General features: G+C 42.5%; 1 protein-coding gene across 25 annotated transcripts in view; it reads right to left on the reverse strand.

Moving 5' to 3' along the window:
• Positions 1-20,393, reverse strand: part of SGMS1 (sphingomyelin synthase 1) — a 325,269-nt gene that overhangs the window by 23,026 nt on the left and 281,850 nt on the right. For all 25 annotated transcript variants that reach the window (XM_061402685.1, XM_061402683.1, XM_061402692.1 and 22 more), the window contains 2 exons: positions 17,515-18,366; positions 1,040-1,157 (listed from right to left, as the gene is read on the reverse strand). In XM_061402685.1, coding sequence (XP_061258669.1) covers positions 1,040-1,157; positions 17,515-18,137 — 741 coding nt within the window. In that variant the 5' untranslated portion in view covers positions 18,138-18,366. The remainder of the gene's footprint in view (positions 1-1,039; positions 1,158-17,514; positions 18,367-20,393) is intronic.

Consider the following 20,393-nt stretch of genomic DNA (forward strand, 5'->3'; position numbering starts at 1 on the left):
TACCACTTTAAAAATCCTTCTTTCAAGGGACTGATTTTTTCCAGCCCTCTTCCAAGATTCTATCAAAAAGAATGTCTCTTATGGAAGGAACACAAGGGCAAATGAATGAAACTGAAAGGGTGTTTCACTAGCACAAGTGTGATACAAAGAAATGCTTCCAAACATTTCAAACATACAATCACAGCATTCCACATTTTCTCCCACCCAGATTGAGGAAATGAGCTGCTTCTACTTCTTTTTGCACTGAAGAGCTTTCATGAAGTTAAACATTTTAAAAACTAAATCTCCTGCTAATTCTTTCATAAAGTTAGGAAGATCTTCCCAGTTGAAATTATGCCAAGGCAGAGGCTGGGGTAAGGAGTGTTAGGTGAATCTGATGGGAAGGTAGAGACAGTGAGAGAGGAATAGTTTATTTTAAAGAAAAGCTTATTTGCTACTAGAGAAGATCAGGACAGTGAAGTGCCCCACCAGGGAGGAGAGATCTTATTTGGTGGGTGGAGGACATGAGTTTGAGCAAACTTTGGGACATGGTGAAGGACAAGGAAGCCTGGCGTGCTGCAGTCCATGGAGTCGCAAAGAGCAACAACAAAAGGGTGCAAGGAAACAAGAACAGTGTCTCTGGCTCTGCTCTTCTGTATCCCCACTGTAGGGCTTAATAGAAAGAAGGAAAAAATATTATCTGAAATTGAACTTTCCATCTAAGAGAGGGGAAAAGCATATAAAAGCTTGTGGAGCTGTTAACAAGGGAGCGAATGATATTTTAAAAGTTTGGCAGGAAACCAAACAGCTACACCCACACACAAAGCTGAACTGCTTCCATCAAACTAAGTAGACCACATATTCCCCCAGCTGGGAAGCGCTGGCAGGGTCTGGGAATTTTGAGGAGTGGCGTCACCTAACTGTATTGCTCAGTAATGTTCCCAGATGAAGGCGAGGGGGGTTGCTTCTAAAGAAATGTTCACCTCTGGCCTAAATCAAAGGACCCCCTGAACAGGATGAGAAAAAACAAAATGGGAAATTACAGCGAGGAAAGCTTTACCTTCGGAGAGCAGTTGAAATGCATACCGGGCACTGGGAGTGTGGTTACATACATTGTAATACACCGATACAGGTACAGCGTGCCAACTATGCAGAAAAATCTTCTGCTAATAATAGACCTAGAAAAAGGGAAAAACAGGGCAGACACTCAGTCAGCAAATTCTGCAGGTTCATTGAAGTTTTCAGTGCTCCAACAATACAAACAAACCCCCAAACAACCTGAGACATTGCTATCAGAACGCTGAAACTATAAGAGCAGATTAAGGTGAAGCTTTTGAGAATGATACTGTGTTTTTTTGTTTGTTTGTTTTACATTAACTTTAAGGTCAAGGGAGTTTAAAACACTCCCCACTGCTATTAATGGGGCTTCCTGAGGCCTGAAACACCAGTTGACATTCAACTGATGGACAAGGAGGGTTTAAACTGATGGGCCAGAGCTGAGTCAGGGTCTGTGGTTAAACATTTAGGGAGTGTCTTTTCTGTCATAAAAAAGAAGATGTTCAGAAAATTACAATGATATTAGATTGTAATGAATTTATGCCAAGAGAATTCAAAACTTTTCTGACATTTAGTGAGTCAAAGGCATTAAACCACTGGACTTGTATATCCCAGAAACTGTTTATCTTAGCTGATCTCCAAAGAAGCATGATGCCAAGAAAAGAGCCTGTCTGAATGACAGCATCCAACCCACACCTCTCTCTCCTAACAGTGTGGCCTTGGGATAGGCTATTGACACTCTCTATCAGTTTCCTAGTCTGTAAACCAGGGATAAGAACATGAGAAATAAGGAATGGACAATCTTTGCCATTTACGCACAATGATAGTCATCAAGTGTATGGATTACGTGGGTGAATAACCAAATAAGCAAGAATTAGGCATCTTTTCCATTTCAAATTTATTGGTGGTTCTGGTGAAATTATTTGATAGGTACACATGAGCATGTATATTGAGTCTGATAGCTTCTCGTAACAGTAAGTCTCACGTAGGTTTGGCTTTAACTAGATTAAGTTGTACAAACTTCAGTGTCTCCTTGGACAAGAACGTTCCTTCCCTCTCTACTTCAACCTGTTCTAGCCTGTTCTGCTGCTGCTGCTGCTGCTAAGTTGCTTCAGTCACGTCCGACTCTGTGTGAGGCTGCCCCGTCCCTGGGATTCTCCAGACAAGAACACTGGAGTGGGTTGCCATTTCCTTCTCCAATGCATCAAAGTGAAAAGTGAAAGTGAAGTCGCTCAGTCATGTCCAACCCTCAGCGACCCCATGGACTGTAGCCCACCAGGCTCCTCCATCCATGGGATTTGCCACAGGCCAAAATCTCAGTCCTGTGGGTCTCCTCCTCCTCAACTTTGAGAAGTTCAAGTTTTTCCTTGGCCCAGGGCATTCTGACTTAAACACAAATATTTCTAGAAACAATGAACAGGCTTTCCTCTGAGGATACTGAACACTTAATCGCTCCATAATTGTACAATGTAGCTCTATTTTTACACAGGCTGGACATTCCTACTGGAGTCTGGTTGTTGGAGGAGTATCTGTGTTATCTGTACTTTTTAACAAGAGGGATGAAGTGGTATGTCACTTGGTTGACTGAAAATTAATTTAAAAATAATCCATGTGACTGTATTAGTGTTTCATTCATAACTACACAGTCCATGTAAGGTCCTCAGGTTGTAAACGTACGGTTCGGGTCTTGTGACTCTTAACCCCAATTTTAGACACCGGGTCCAAACATTGCTTACCACAGAGAAATGTCTTATTTTCTCTTATTAAAGCTGTGCTTGTCACCTCCAAGGACAAGAATTTATTCAGTACAAAGCTGTCTTTTATAAAGGTATGTGCCTCTAATTCCAGGAATTATGAAAAGCACGGTATAATTAAGCCATATACAGAGGGACAATACTAGATCACATTACTAGATTATAAATGTCTGATCAAAATACCTGAAATAACCAACTGAATTTTACATTGTAAGATACAATGATCATTTTTCTCAAAAAGAAAATGCCCTCTCACGCCATCCTGTTCAAAGAAACAGAAATTACTTTCAATTTTACGTGAATGATACAAGAAACATCTACAACAGAAAACTGTTCAGTCTATTTAGATACGCCAGTCTCTCTCTTCAGAGGAAGAGAAACAAAATGACGGCTATCGCTCCATTTTGATGAATATTTTTACCTTAAAATCACTTTGCCTGATGGTTTCACGGTGCACACGAGACATATACATGCACAAACCACCTATTTCCATAGCTCAAACCTGAGTCACATCTGAATAGCAGTGAAAAGACTCAGGATTACCTGAGAATGAGGTATACAAAAAAAGGATAGAGGATGAGAAAAGTTTTTGTTTACAAAAAAACAAAGCAAAACATTTTAAAGGTAACAAACATTAAAGGTTCAGTCACATTTACTCTTTGAAGTGAAAAAATCAAATGACTCACACCCATGTGACGTCGTCAACATTAACACGGAGACGAGATGGAAGTGGCTGTTACTGAGAATCTTCTCATCTTTGGCATTTACTTATCTTTTTTGAAATTATGCTTAGAGTATCTTCAGTGCATAATTTTAAACAAGAATTTCCTACTGTACACTTTAGAAAGCAGGATATATATATATATATATATAAAAGTGTTTCAAAATCTTGTATCCTGTTAAGGTATTATTTACTTAATCAAAGAATTTCACACAGTAGAATTCTTTCTTAAGTTTCAAAGTTCAAGATGTGTTTTTTTTTTTAAAGATCTAAAATAGTTAAAAATGTAACTAAGGCAACAAAAAAGGCACAGAAGAAACATTAATGAGGTATTTCTAGAGATTAAGCAAATGCCAAGGACAAGATGCACATTACAATTCTCAAAACCACAGTTATGTTCTTCTCACATGGGAAATGTCTCTTTCGTGTTAGAAAGAAGTCTATTTCCTATCTGCTCACACTCTGCAATGACTGTCATATCATAGACACTTGTGTATGATCGTGGTTATCTATTCTTCTCCCAAGTAGTTGAGTAATAGGGTCATTACTACTTTCTCTGACATAAAGAAAAACATACGTGTTAAATCGGATATATATATATATATATATATATATATATATATATATAAAGAAATATGAATAAAAGTGTTAATATTTTTTAAGATCTGCAAGAAGAGTATGCTATGTTCAGAATAACTTTATTAAACTTTTTATTCTCCCAACTCAAAAGAGAAAAGAGTATTCAGAACCTGATCACTTACTACACCACATATAGGCTTAAAAGAGCAGTACTACATTGTTTTTGGCATTTGAAATGATAGTCTACAAAGTTCTAAAGGAAAAACGAAGAAAGAAATGAATACACTGGAGAGTAAAAGGAAAATACTGGGAAGTTCCATTGTTTCCCACAAGTTTTCTCAACTAAGCCACAACCAGAATACGCATAGTTCTTTCAGCGCTCAGACCTGCTCTCCCAGCTCCTGAGAAGTTACTGACTTTTAGAAACAAACAGGTCCTGAGACATGGCAGTGCATCCAAGTGACAATTCCAAAGCAGGAGGCGATCAACAAGGGGGAGGGCACACGAATCTGTGGGCAAGGATCGGGGGCCCCGCGTCTCCGGAGAAGCCACGGAAGCCAGCGCACACGGTTCAGGTCCTTCCGGTACTGCTGAGGGACACAGCGTCTCCAGCTCATCTACACACAGATGCTGGCTCTGCCTTTCACAAAGGCCAGCTTGATGAACTGAATCATCTCAATTAACTTCCTTGGAAACTGGCTTCCTAACCAGCAAAAGGATATTTTCCTTATGATTCAGAGAAATGCTACTGAAGAATTTCCCCAGACTGTTATTAACAGTAACTAGGGTTTTGCCAAATTCCTCCTCTATGCCAAACTCTGAGCCATTTAGCTCTTAGAACAACCTGCATTGCAATGCTATGACCCTTATTTTACAGATGGGAAAACTGCAGTTCAGATAATTTAAGCTGAAATATAAATATATTACCCAAGACAAAAAGGTTCAGGAAATGGCTTCAGATTGTGTAAGAAATCCCAATTTTATTTTGAGACTACACTGCTGTGAACCAATAGATGAGCCAACATTCGATCTCATTTAAGTTACAAAATCTACCTAACTCACATTTTTCACTTAGGGTTTTAAGTCATATTTCATATTGACCCAGACCTCTGCAAAGCATTTTTGACAGTTATTTTAATGATAAGCTGTTAGTTATTAAAGTACTGAAAAAGATTCTTCTAGGTATCAAACAGGAAACTGTTCATTTTCCATTATTGTTTGCACAGTCTGTGCCCAGTAAGGTTTGCTTACATCCCTCCAATGACTGATCAGTCTGGTCGCTCAGACAGTAAAGACTCTGCCTGCAATGTGACAGCCTGGGCTCAATCCCTAGGTCGGGAAGATCCCCTGGAGAAGGGAATGGCTACCCACTCCAGTATTCTTGCCTGGAGAATTCCACGGACAGAGGAGCCTGAAAGGCTATAGTCTATAGGGTTGCAAAGAGTCAGACACAACTGAGCAACTAACACACTGTGCTGAGATGTTATCTACTTCTCAACATTCTATCTCACCTGAACTGCTACTGTGACCTTTGACCTACTGTCCCTAATTCCATTTGTACCTCCATAAAAGCCTTTCTACAGAGAGAAGCCAGAATCATCTTTTTTAAAAGTTAAATAAAGCACACCCTTTAAAAACCCCCCAATAGTTGCCAAATATATTTTGAATAAAATCCAAATCCTTTACCAAGCCCACGAGGTCCCAGATGATCTGGGCCAAGCTCCCCTCCCTCTGCTCTCCCCATCATTCCTAAACTTCAGTCTGACGCCCTTGGTGCGACTGAACACATCGCACCAAGTCCCTCCACCTTAGGCAGACCTCTGTGCCAGCCATGCCCTCTGCCGGACCCTGGAAACACTGCCCGTTGTCAGGTTTCTGACAGACCACCGACTCTAAAAAAGGTACCTGGGGCCACCTTCACCCACTTCCCTTTCTTCAGAGCCTCCCACTCCCATGCCCACACTCTGCTGAAGCTAACGCCAACAAGTTTCTTAAATCTGTTTTCCTCCCTTTAACTCCTGGCTACTAGCCCTGGGATTCCCTGGATTATGGTAACCGCTTGTCATCATCTGACGTTCCAATTCCCATCACGGGCTCTTCTCCACATGAGCCCAAGCTACTTCCCATTTTATCTCACAGATATGAATTCTATCACCCTGGGCCAAAGGGGCTCCACTCACCAAGTATCTTGTTTTTGCCAGCAAATCTCTTTGCCTGGCCTTTCCTGTTACCCAAACCACCTAGCTCATATAACAGCTCTGCATGCAGCTTCCTACCAGTTTCCAACTGGAGAGAGCCACTTCATTCTCCAGATCACTTCAAAACTTGGTTTCTAGTTTATGGTATTTTTTAATAGTGAAATTGGGATTACCATTATCAACAGAGGCCTTCGTCCCTTCTATCAGAGAATGCCCCTAAAGAAAGCTGCTCCTTACTTATGTTTTAGTACTAGTGAGACTTCTGACGGTGCCTGTAACATGGGCAATATCCCGCAGCTCTATGCTTTAGAGCTTCACTTCTTACTACTTCTGATAGCGCTTTCCTGCTTCTTCCCACAAATGTTTGTCCTTTAAACTCCTTCCTCTGCTGGAAATAACCTCTGCTGACACTCACCAGTCCTTCACTCTGCATCGTTCCTACACTTTAACTGACAGCAGTTGTCAAGATGGCTGCATTCATCCAAGCAGGGCTGTGGGTCCTGCCATCTTTCTCCCTGGCCTCCCTTGTCTCCTCACTGCCCTCAAGGCCCTTCTGGCCTTTCTACCCATCACAGGAGTCACAACTCTCCAGACGATGGATCACGAAAACCCAGGGCTTAATTTCATACTTTAAGAAGGAAAGTCCCAAGGAAGGGGTTGTAAAACAAAAAGGAAAGAATAAATGCCATAGAATGAAAGCAGAATAAACAGAAAAGTAAAAATAGATGCTCTCCGGGGAAATACAGAACTCATTTACTATTTCCTAGTGTGTACACAGGAGGATGGCAGTTTGCGAATCAGGAGAATGAGATGGAACTATGCACCCAGCTCAGAAATGAGTCTGTAAAGCACAGTCCTCCGCCTTACAAAAGTTCAACTCAAAGAGACCTTTGCATTTTTGGTATTAATTATTTTAACCACATTACTGTTCAGCATATACTGTCATCCCATTTTACAGAAGGAAGAATCAAGATGTAAAGACTCTCTAGCCTGGGGCCAGAGAGTCAGTCAAGAAAGAAGCAACAAAAAACAAGTCTTTATCCTTTCAATTGGGCTTCCCTTTTGACTCCTGGCAAAGAATTTGCCTACCAATGCAGGAGATGTGGGTTAGTTCCCTGGGTCAGGAAGATCCCCTGGAGATGGAAATGGCAGCCTACTCCAGCATTCTTGCCTGGAAAAACCCAAGAACAGAGGAGCCGGTTGGGGGTGGTGGGGGTGGTGGGGGTGAGGGGGTGAGGTGACAGTCTGTGGGGCCCCGAAGAGTCACGTACGACTAAACAACAATAATAATACTTTTGATTAGCTGCTGTTTTCACTAACAAAGCTGTCAAGTTAAAAAAAAAAAAAGGTACCGACTTATATTTTTTTCTAAGCCTCATGTAAAAGATCTGCAAAATAATGCAACAGATGATTAGATTTAGAAAATGATCTGTACTGGTTTAGGGAATCTGTAAAGAACAGATCAGATGATAAAACTGTCTGCACTAAAGCCACCTTAAAAAATTTATTTCCTGAGTTAAATATAGATTGTAACATGAGATAAAGAAAAAAATATTACCCTCTAAGATTGTATGGTCTATGTGAGAGAGTTAAAAAGAATCACAATCAAGCATCCTCCAGAAACCGCAGCACACGTATGTATCAAACAGAAGAAGTTACCTTTCTTGTTAGTATTTCAGGCTATTAGCAAAAATAGTATGTGTGCATACATACATACCTGTGTATAATACAAATACATGTAATTGTGTGTGCGTGCGTGCTCAGTTGTGTTCGACTCTCTGTGACCCCATGGACTGCAGCCCACCAGGCTCCTCTGTCCGTGGGATTTCCCAGGCAAGATACTGGAGTGGGTTGCCGTTTCCTCCTCCAGGGGATCTTCCTGACCCAGGGATTGAACCCAAGTCTCTTGCATCTCCTGCACTGGCAGGTGAATTCTTTACCACCGCACCACCTAGGAAGCCCATGAGAGTGTACACATAATGCAAATATGTGTATCTTTCCTCATTCCCTTCCTTCATGAAAACTTACCCACCCTGAATCACATTCTTAATGTCTGTTCAGTTACAGCTGGCTGAACTCAACAATTCATGTTTGCCCTTAAGCTCATGGATCACCCTTGATAGTAACACTTTTGCTTTAACAGGGGGTTGGTTTCTAGAAACATCATAAGCACATACATCACCACCAATGGCTAACATTTATTAAATTCTAGGCACAGTACTCCTGCCTGGAAAATCCCATGGACGGAGGAGCCTGGTAGGCTGCAGTCCATGGGGTCACTAAGAGTCAGACATGACTGCGTGACTTCACTTTTTTCACTTTCATGCACTGGAGAAGGAAATGGCAACCCACTCCAGTGTTCTTGCCTGGAGAATCACAGGGATGGGTGGGCTGCCGTCTCTGGGGTCGCACAGAGTCGGACACGACTGAAGCGACTTAGCAGCAGCAGCAGCAGGCATAGTAATCAGCACAGTGCAATCCTCAATAAATGTTAGCTGCTGTTATTATTTATTTACTCTCCTAATGAACATGTGTATGTGCCAGGCCTTATTCTGGGACTACAGCAGTGAATCGAATGGACAAAAAGCTGGCCTTGCGGCATGTATATTCTAGGAGAGGAAGCAGACAATAAACATATAAGTAAAATATAGAGCATGCTGGGAAAATTCTAAAGGGTAAAATTAAGCGAGAGTGTCACTGGGGGATAGGACGTTACAGATTGGGGGTTAGTTGATCAGAGAATGTCCCTACATGTGAGGAGGGTTAACCGTGAGGATATCTGTGGGAGAAGATTCTCTTTTTCTTTTTTTAAAAATTAATTGATTCATTTTCACTGGAGGGTAGTTGCTTTACAATGTGGTACTGGTTTCTGCCACACATCAACATGAATCGGCCACAGGTATACATTTGTCCAGCCCCCCATCCTGAGCCCCCACCCCCAGCCCCGCAGCGCCTTCTTCGGAAGGAGATTCTAAACAGAGGTCAGTACGTGAGGGCACTGGAGACTGGCAGGAGGGTCGGGGGGAAGCAGGACGTGATGACCTGCAGTCTGGGAGGACCTCCTTGGTCACCATAAGCACCTCCAACCTAAACGCTGTAATGAGATGAGGAAGGGTCACACACACCCACTCACTTGTGAGGTTACACGTTCTGTCTGCGGAGCTGACACATGACGTAAGGGGAGCAAGAACGGAAGCAGACTGGGAGGAAGCTCCTGTAACCACCCAGGCAAGAGACGGCACCAGTGACTGCAGGGCAGCGACTTGGTGAGAAGTGGGGGGATGAAGACCAGACGTGGTGACCGAGACGTCTGGCCTGAGAGTCGGGGGAAGACAGACACGCTGTTCCCAAGTGGTGCGAGGGGGAAAGAAGAAGCCTGCAGATACAGGAGATGCGAGAGATGTGGGTTCAATCCCTGAGTCAGGAAGATTCCCTGGGGGAGGAAATGGTTACCCACTCCAGTATTCTTGCCAGGAAATCCAGTGAACAGAGGAGGCTGGTGGGCTACAGTCCGTGGAGCTGCAGAGTCGGACAGCACTGACCGACTGAGGGTAAGATGGGAACGGGGGCGGGGCAGGCACAGGAACCAGGAGGGCACCAAGGACTCGTTAAGTGCTCCATACATATATCTCACTCCATCGGCACAACGACGCTGAGACGGGCACTATTTTTATTGTTCCCATTCTGTAGATGAGGAAACAATGCTACTACAAGTAGTTAAGTAACCTGACCAAACTCACCTCAAGTCAATAGGTGCCTGTAGATTATCTTAAACTAAGATTTACAGTATAACTGATGCTTAACTGCCACTGCCCTGATACAAACAGGCTGGGAGGGACAGATGCAATGACTTCTAAATAAGATCATGAATACTTAGACAGACATCCATGACGATTTTTTAAGAGAAAGGGACAGAGATGATCCTGAGGCACATTGTAAAATACAAGGCAAATATGGTACTAAAAATACACACATATACAGATTACACCTATATGAGCATACAGGAAAATATTAAGCCAAATATGAAACCAGATGTTAGCATTATTTATCTTAGGCACCATCAGTAAATTTTTCTTTATTTTTACCTTCTAATCTGCCTATAAGCGAGGTACATTAGTTTCTTTAGTGTCATAAATAAAAACTAACTTATGAAAACTGTAATTTATTGCACCTCTGTATTTTTTTTTCTTTCTCTCCCTTTTATCCTCTCAGTTTAAAAAGCCACTTAGAATATTTATGCTCATTTAAAACCTAAATTGCTGGGATTACTGAATTTAGTTTCCTGACAATTCCTAGAGTTCAGGCTAATATTTAGGTCTTGAGACTGACACTGATAAAGGTGAGAGCAGGTAAGACCATCTGTTCGCTACTGTGAGGATAAGAAGTAAGCCTGGCAGCGAATCCATCACTGAGGGCTCAGAGTGGCTGTTCTTCCCCATTCCCAGGGAGCTGGAGCAGAAGCCGGCAAACACCTAGGAGGTCCAGATTACACGGGAGGATAATGAGACAGGAAAGGTCCCCAGAATGAAAGCAGGATCTCAGCCCAGGCTCTGCAGCCCAGACGGACAATGGGGTCAGACTCAAGGGGCGAAAATGAGCTCGAGACAGCAAGGAGACATCAAGGAGAAGAAGAACCTATCTGCAAGGCAGCAACGGCGATGCAGATAGACAGGAGAGGCTTGTGGACGCAGCAGGGGAAGCAGAGGGTGGGACAAACTGAGACAGCAGCACGGAAACATACACGTTACCAAGGGGAAAACAGACAGCCAGTGGGAATTTGCCATGTGATGCAGGGAGCTCAACCTGGAGCTCTGTGACAACCTAGAGGGCTGGTGTGGGGTGGGAGGTGGCAGGGAGGTTCAAGGGGGACGGGACATACGTATACCTACGGCTGATTCACGTTGATGTATGGGAGAAACCAACGCAATACTGTAAAGCAAATTATCCTCCAATTAAAACTGAATAAAATAAAAGAACAAGGTTGGGCACTCCTGACTGGTGGTCTGCAGTGGAAAAGCGTTACTGCACTTGGTGGCACCGGGGGTTTCCGAGACCCGTGGTGAACAGGGACCACACCATACCCGGCAGGTCAGAGGACAGCAGTCAGCTGGGACAGAACTCAGTACACTTCCACGAACGACGGTGGAACAGCAAGACAGGCTGGCCTGCGGGTGTGGCAGGTCCAATCCTGGCGCAAGTAGGAATGTCTCCTGGTTTGTATGCATTGCATAAACCTTATTATTCAAAGCAGGACTTACCTCTTTTCATTCTTCTACCGGTCCTCTGCTTGTCTGATCAATGGTACTACATCTGCTAAGAAAATACACTTCCCCAGGACATTTCCGTGGACTTACACTGAAAAACTTTCAATTTTCTAAATATTCAGTGTGGGATTCTGGGGAAGTCAACATACTTTCTGTGTCTCAGTTATCTTCACAGAGACAAGAGAATAGTACTGCTCGTCTTAAGAGCTGACTGGATCAAATAACTCAACGCATGTAAGAAAAAAAAATTCCTGTTATTCAAATGTCTGGAATGTGCCACGTGAACAGGGTGATAATGATTTTCGACAACATGGATGAAAAGGGACAGAAGAATACAGACTCTGAGTTAAGTATATAACAGATACAGGTACATGTGTAGAGAGAGAAGCAAGGGAGGGGAATGATGACTTCTGAGCTCTTATCTTGCTTTATGGCTGGAGAGGAATATGCTGGTTTATCAGCTGATTACATAAGGCACTAGGTGACCCTACAGCTGCAACAGCAGAAGGGAATTTTTGTCCTCATGACTTTTGTACTTTAGGATAGTGTGGGACAACCCACACTTCAAAAACCTGAGATGTTACCGTGAGAACACACAAAAACTCCCAGAAGATAACTATGCAGCTTTGTTTCTATGAGGCTTTGTTTGCTCAGTGCGACATCTCTAGCACTAGTCTTCAATAGTCCTTGATAAATTGCTAAACGTAAAGACGCCCTGAAGTTCCATTTAGAGACCAGCCTAGTGGCCCACAGGGCACCGTTGATTTCTAATAAAGTGAAATGGCTTTTTTAAAAAAAAAGGCCCTTCTGGAACTTGAAGAATAAACATTATTGGAGGGAACTCCTTCACATTAAATGCTCTACATCAACAGCTTTTAAGGACTTTACTTAATCACAATCATCAAAGACTTGAAAACAAAATTTTAAAAATGTTGACAATAACTGTGGTCATAAACTACTTTGAGGATTAGAAGATGAAAGAGATAAGTACTTTAAACCAATCAACTTAGTGTGAAAAGAGACACTGATGGAATTAAACAGGGGTGAAATGAAAGATACATGCTGATGGAGAATCTTCTCTACTGAATAAAACACAAAACAAACAACAACATTAAATTAGCATCTGAGAGCAGCAGCTGCCAATCAGCACAAGGATCATGTCCTTGGAAATTAGATTCATCCACAGGAGAGAGGCAAACACCGCAGACACCCTCCTAACAAATAAGGCCTCCAAACCCAGGGCATGTTATCAAAGGATAAAATACAAAGTCTTTTCCGAAGTGGTCTCTGAACATAAAAAACACACTGCTGCCAAACACCTAAAAACTCTCAGACTGTAATCCTGGGAAGCCACGCTGGAAACCTGTACTTGTTCCTTCCTGCGGGATCAATGAAGCCCCGACAAACAGTTCTGAATAGAGACATCAAGTCTTAATGCAGGATCGGCCAACACCATTCCCTTCTCCAGTTCCTTCCCTTCTGGCCTGAGATCAATTTTCAAAGAACCTACGTGGTGACCGTTCTCTCCACAATGTCGCACAACGGTTTATGCCAGATTATGCTACCCCATGCCCCAAATGCTCAACCACGAAGTTCTTTCAACTCCACCTCATGTCCCAAGTATCCTGTGGCTCCTTTTCTTTTTTCTTTCTTCAAATCTTTTCACCACCAGTGGACCAATGCATCCTGCAACATTTAATTCATCTTTATACCATCCACTCCCACCCCCCAAACGACTACTATTCACTGTAGGCAAATGTGTGTGCTCAGTTGCTCAGTCAGGTCTGACCGGCCCTTTGACAGCCCGTGGACTGTAGCCCACCAGGCTCCTCTGTCCATGGGATTCTCCAGGCAAGAATACTGGAGTGGGGTGCCACTTCCTCCTCCAGGGGATCTTCCCGACCCAGGACTGAACCGCCGTCTTTGTCTCTTTGTCTCCTGTGTTAGCAGGTGGATTCTTTACCGCTGCACCACCTGGGAAGCCCTGCAGGCAAATATCTGATCCAAAAGCAGCCGTGACAGAAAACAAATATCAGAATATACACATCACCCGACTTTGCTCTGAAATAAAATATATTCCAGCAAAGCTGTGAGAGCTCCCAAATAAGTGAATTCAATCTCAGTCTTCGATTCATTCCTCATTAAACTTCATATAAAATTCAGAGATTCAGAGACAGACCCAAAAACCTTATGTGAGTCTCTGTAATGCAAGCCAGCCCTGTGGCTATAAATGATAAGGCACTCTAAATGTAACAGAAGCCATGGCTTCTAGAAAGAGTTCGTCCCTTCCCACCATCCCAGTACCAAACGTATTCATTGGCGAAACATGAGTCTATCTCATGGTCATCTCCCAACTGGACCATTTGTAATAGCATCCTAACCCATCCCCTGCTTCCAGTCTCGTTGACCTGTTCTCTTCACTGCAGCCAGAGTGCTCCTTTTAAAATACACATCTGTCCACATCATTCTTCCCTAATGACTTATCACCACACCTGGAACAAAAATCCTGCCTCTTTTTTCCATGACCCATATGCCATCCACACCTCCCTGACTCTGTATGGCCATTTTCTCCCAGTTTGCTTGGCCTGTGGCTTTTCCCCAGGTAAACCTCAGAGACTCTGCCTTTGCTGTGTCTCCTACCGGGACTCCTGCCCGAAACACCAACTGGTATCCCCCTCATTGATTCAGGTGTCTATTCAATGGTCACCTCATTAGAGGCCTTTTCTAAACACTTCATCTAAAATACCACCCCCTCCCTACTGTCTCCAAAACTCTCTAACCTTTTAGACTGCTTTATTTTTCTCCATTTCTCTTACCCACCTGGTAGTATATATTCATTTGTTCACAAACTGTTTCACCCTGGTGAGAATACAAGCTCCGTGTGAGCATCAAGGGGCCTCTGAGCACTGCAGCAGCCCCGCATACAGGAGGGTCTCAGTGAATGAACTTTAAACAAGCACTTTCTATGTGCCAGACTCTATATGAGGCAGTGGGATACCAAGATAAATGACAAATAGGATCTGGTCTTTTCCCTTGGGGAACTTAAAGTCCAGCAGTAAAGGAGACACACACACACACACACAAAGAACAGAACGGAATGTGACATGAGCTTGGAGGGTTCAAGGGAAACCACTGAGCAGAGCAGCTACAGATGAGGTCGAACAGCCTGGGGCCAGATATGAGGACCTTGAGCTTCAGGCTAGGGAACTGGGCCTCCGTCTGAGTACTCACTATACTCAGCAGGTAGGAATGAAAAGAGGTAATGAATCTGCGATTAGAATCGACAGAACTTAGTGACTATTTATACGAAAGGAACTGAGAAGTTCTAGGTTTCTAGGAAATGCCACTGCCTACAAAAAAGGAAGAAGTTGAAAGAAAAAGATGATAAATCTGGTTTTAGAAAAGCTGAGTTTGAGTGGAGGCTAGGGAGAGGGGTCAAGTGTCAGAAGAGTTGAGCACAGAAAAAATGAGAGGGTTACTGCTTTTAAACAGAATATTCCATAACCAGAAGGATCCATTTTCCCAACATGATGAATAAGACTGCTACACTGTCAGAGCCAAATAACTGGAATAAGGGTGTCTCTCTGCACTAGGAAACAGTTCAGCCCTCATGAGGGCCAGGGAAAGGGGGCTCATTAATAGCCGCTGCTTGGTGTGTCCACCTGCATCTTTCTTCCTGCCCTTCCCAGGTCTGGTGTGCCACACACACTCCAGAGAGGTCTCAAGGAGGGAGATGGCAAGCTAGGGATGTGCCCCAGTAGTAGGACAGGGGGGCGGATGCTGAAGACTCTCATGAAAATGACTGGGTTATCCTGCCAACGCGGAAACCAGAGAGAGGACTTTAAAGAATCTTTAAAGTTGGACATATTCTGAACTACAAATGCTCTGCAGCTAATAACACTCAAATGTAACTGGCTCATTCAGTGATTTTCTAATCAAATAAAACAGTGGCATAGAGCAACAGAAATCATCTAGACTGAGAGGTCTTGACTGAATCTGTGAGAAAAACAAGGCTCCTGAGATTTGGAGATTCATCCACTCTATCAGCATGCTAGCACACGGCTGGGGCTGGGGCCAGGGCTGCCTGTGTCCCAGCCTTGGGTTAATTTTGCCCCAGGCATGAATTAAGTGATTTATGGCTGTAGAAAAATTTAAACGTGCAAATGACTATAGTATTAGCAACAAATACCAGTAAAAGACAAAATTAGAAAGCCTCAAGAGAAACAGATTAGAGGAAAAGTCCCTGCTGAGAGAAATACCAACAGTAATATACTTTAAAGAAATTATCCCTGTGGTTAGGACATTTCTTAGAAACAAGAATAAAATTATTCAAAACTCACATTTCTGTGAAAGGTTTTGATGTGTACATACTAGTACATAAATGTTCTTTTCTGGGCAGTAAATTATTAGCTGGCATGTAAGAATTTTGATAAAAATCAGAAAACAAACTCATATAAACAAAACAACAAAAATCAGGAAAACCCCAGGAAGCCTAATTTAGAGTTGACCTTGCCTTTGTTAAGGGAAAATATATAGACATTTTTTTTTTTTTTCCCCTCTAATGAGCTTCTAGGGGAAAAATTTTGAAAGTCAAAAGCAGAACTGAAGTCTGACAGAAGAATATAATTAGTAAATTTTTAGCATCTCACACTTCTACGGCCTATTCTTACCTATTCAGCCTCTTAAAACTAAAGCGAACAAGAAACAGTCTTTCTTCCACAAACTCAAACGCATCCCAGACTGTTGCTCCTGTATCAAATTTACCTTAAACTCTTGTTTTTCAGTGGTTCAGTCATGTCCAACTCTGTGTGACCCCATGGACTGTGGCACACCAGGCTTCCCTGCTTCAACTCTGGGATAGCCAAACCAGCCCCCAGATGAAAACTGACTACTTGAATAGCTTCCTACATACAACATAAAGATAGTCCTTTACTGGCAAAGACTCGGGAGTTGCTTTTATTTCCACTTGTAGATATCTAACGTATAAGGGAAGAAAACACAGACTTTATAAAACATACAAGAAAAAACTCATCATTTCCATTAAAGTTCAACATAAATTCTCAGTCTGCATTTTGTTTTCTTTACTTAAGATGATTTCCTTAACATTCAACCACACTGTGGGTCATGCAACAGAGTCTACCAGAGAGACACTCATTCCTTAGCAAACCAATTTCCAACTCCCATGCGTGGAAGCCATAAAGATGTTCTGCTAATGGAAAAATCAGACACCCGTGATGAGGGCAAAGCATGTGTTCAGTTTGCTATATGCAACTCAGGCAAATAACTTTGCTGCATTGAGTTTAGAGCCTGGGACATGAAAGCCACTTTGGATTTACCTGAAACTAAAAGGAGATGCCTACTGAAAATCCTGAGAAACCAGAATGAAATACTGCTCTAAATGCCACACATTCTAAAGAAAGGTGGAAAGCCATGCAGGTTCATCCACATCCCACCTAAACTGGGTATCACTCTCCACTAGCTCAAGTCACTCTGGACCAGCTGTTCTGAATTCTCTGTGTGAAGCATCTTTAGATACATATCACAATGGTTCAGATATCTGATTCTGTGTGGAAAAAGCTATAGCGTCATTCATAGCCCACAGGCCAACTGTCAACCACTGATTTGACGGGTTACACACACCAAGACTGGATAGTTTTCTGTGGTTTAATAGCCTGTACTCTCTGAAAATGTCTGAGGGTTTTCCTTCCTGTGATGTGAAAACATAAAAAACCTCATCTCTAACAATCCTGTTCATCACTGTATGAATCTGGTATAAAACACAGCACTTCCTTAAAGCTGCCAGAGCTCTGGTTGGTTCAACAGACTACGTGGTTAAAAAACAAAAAAGAAAGAATGTGCTTTGATTCCTACTGCTTGATCAATTTCATTTCCCAGTAATGAATATTAAACATCGGTCGTGCCACCTCCCAATCCCTGAAACTGCAGACTTGTGCTTTACTTACTTGTACTTTAAGAGCAGCCACTGAATTAACCAGAGTCCCACAAGGATCATGCCATTAATTTCACAAATAGAAAAGGCCCACTGCACCCGGTTAAAATGGTCAAAAAACGTGTCCGGTAGTGGAGGCTGCACCTCCTTGGGAGGTACTCGTTCATGGACGACCGAGATCATCACTGTGGTGAGAACAAAGCAGGAAAGTGCATAAAGAAAGGCCAGGAAAGTCTTGCCCCACTCCATGGGGTACTGGGAGCGCTCCGGTTCTGGCATGGGGATCTTGATCATTTCCTTCCTATACCCATTGGGCATCCCGTTGGGTTTGACCTTGATGCTGAAGCTGCCGTTAGGGGAGGGGCTGCCGGTGCCAATGCTGAGGTGCCCGTTGGCGTGGCCGTTCTTGTGTGCTTCCAAGTGGTGCTCCATCTTCAGGGTCTCTATCATGTGCAAGAGCCGCTGCCCGTTGTCAGAGGTGACCAGGCACAGCGGGGGTTTTGTGAAATCCTCCTGGGTGAGGTTGATCAAGTCCCGGCCTGTGAAATGTTCCAGAGGCTCACAGTATTCTGGCATAGCATTCTCCTGCAGCCAGTCTGCCACCTTCTCGGGTGACCAGTAGACCACTTCCTTCATTGTGCTGGCAGACAGTGTGAGGCCCCCTGCTTGCTCCCGGCGGGTCAGCAGTCACCGTTCCGACAGGGCAGGACACTGTCCCTCCACGCTGCGTTCATCCTGTCAGGCCTCATAACAGAGCTGTGTGGCGAGATGATCAGGGCAGGTTTTAAACACCTCATGTAAGCTGTCCAGGGTTCTTGAGTGCCTGAGCATTAATTCACCTCATTTCTGAAGAACATTCTTCCTTCTGCGGAGGCAAGAGAAACAAGTCAAGCTACTGGGACTTTCAAATTAATCCCTCAAGATTCATAACCTTCACATGCATAAGGAAAACGGAAAACCAGTTATTGGTGGAGTCCATAGTTTTCAAACATATATTTGTTTTAAGGAACCAATGACTCCCTGGTTAGTATTCCCCAAAAGAGGCATTAAATTGGACCTGAGATGGATCAAGTCAAAGACAGTGGTAAATTTGCTGAGAAACAATTCAACAGTGCTTTGAACATCGCTCAGCACTGATCAGGGATTATTTTTGTGCTTATTACGTGGTTCCTGAGATCAGCTGAAAGACTGCAGCAAATCTGCTTATCTACCACTCTAGATTAGTGTAGATTGGTGAAGAAATGTTCTAAATGTACAGAGCACATGTAACAGACATCATAAGAGAGAATCATAGAAGTGGCGAGCTTCAGGATCATCAGGTCCAAAAATTTTATACTCTTCCACAAAAAATCAGTGAGTTCCTCTTTGCAAATGTGCTTGGACCCCAAATCTATAAAAGAGTTATAAGAGTGTAAGCTTGAGTGAAAACAGATGGGAGTAAAGGGCCAGGGTCCTCTCTGCTCTGATGACATCTCTACCCCTAGCCCGCAGGAGACTGTGTAGAAAACCATAGCTTCCAAACCAGTGATCTGATCCTCACTTATCCACAAGGAAATGAGTTCCAGGAAGGTCAATGAACCTGCCTACAGTCAAGCAGCAGCTTGTATAAAAGAGCTACAAGTTTCCAAGTCCTGGTTCAGTGTGTTTATTAAAATACTTTATCAGTGATGTGGCAATAACCAAAATGCACATCTGTAGGGAGATTAAAAATTATATAATATAGAGTATAAAAATGTATATATGTTGTACATACATATATTTAACCACAAGTATGGTTAATGAATATAACATTGCATAAAACAACGGAAAAGAAAGACTGAAGTTCTTCTACTTGATGATGAGCTTGGGGGGGCATTTTCTAATTCTCTCTCACCTACTTATCTTTAGTAAATATATATTAATTTTGTAATAATCATTTAAAAGTTTAAAAAAGCAAGAGAAGTTAAAAATAAAAGACTGAGCTCTATAACAAAGCATTATGGTTAATGAAATGTGGCCTTTGGCAAAAGGCAGACCATAGTTTGACTTTCAGCATCTCCATGCATACTATTTGAACTTCAGCTTACTAATCTGCAAAACTGCCACAATCAAATGTCTCCTTCACAGGGTTGTTGTCAGTACTTTAAAATCCGTATGTGAAAGTTGAGGATACACAATCCAGCACTGTTTCTGTTTTCTACAACTGAGTAGTACTCCACTGTGTGTGTACACAGGCACACACATCTTCTTTATCCATGGATCCATGGACAGACACTTAAGACTATTTCCAAATCTTGGGTATTATACATAATGCTGCAATGAACAAAGGGAATATACATATGTCTTTGTGAATTAGTGTTTTCGTTTTCTCCAGATAAATACCAGAAGTGAAACAGCTGGATCACATGGTAGTTCTCTTTTCAATTTTTGGGGGACCCTCCATACTGTTTTCCATAGTGACTGCGCCAATTTACATTCCCACCAACAGCGTATACTGCCATCTGTGACAAGTCTGTCACAATATGTATGAACCTAGAGGTTATTAGGCTAAGTGAAATAAGTCAGACAGAGAAAGACAAATACTGTATGATATAACTGATCTGTGAAATCTAAAAAACCAATTAATAAACACAACAAATTTTACAGAGAAGAGACTGGTGGCTACCAGAGGGGAGAGGATTGGAGGTAAGTGAAATAGACAAAGGAGAAGTCAATTATACAGTGACAGATGATAACCAGACTTACTGTGGGGATCAATTTGTAGTATATACAAGTAACAAATCATGCTGCAAATATAAAACTAAAATGTTATATGCCAATATGCCTAAAAATAAAACGATATTATCTTACTTTCTCAAATTTTCTATCATAACCAATAGCTACTGTTCAGTACAGCTCATGATGAAATGCACT

The sequence above is a fragment of the Bos javanicus genome, chromosome 26, assembly GCF_032452875.1.
Source record: "Bos javanicus breed banteng chromosome 26, ARS-OSU_banteng_1.0, whole genome shotgun sequence".
Lineage (NCBI taxonomy): Eukaryota > Metazoa > Chordata > Mammalia > Artiodactyla > Bovidae > Bos > Bos javanicus.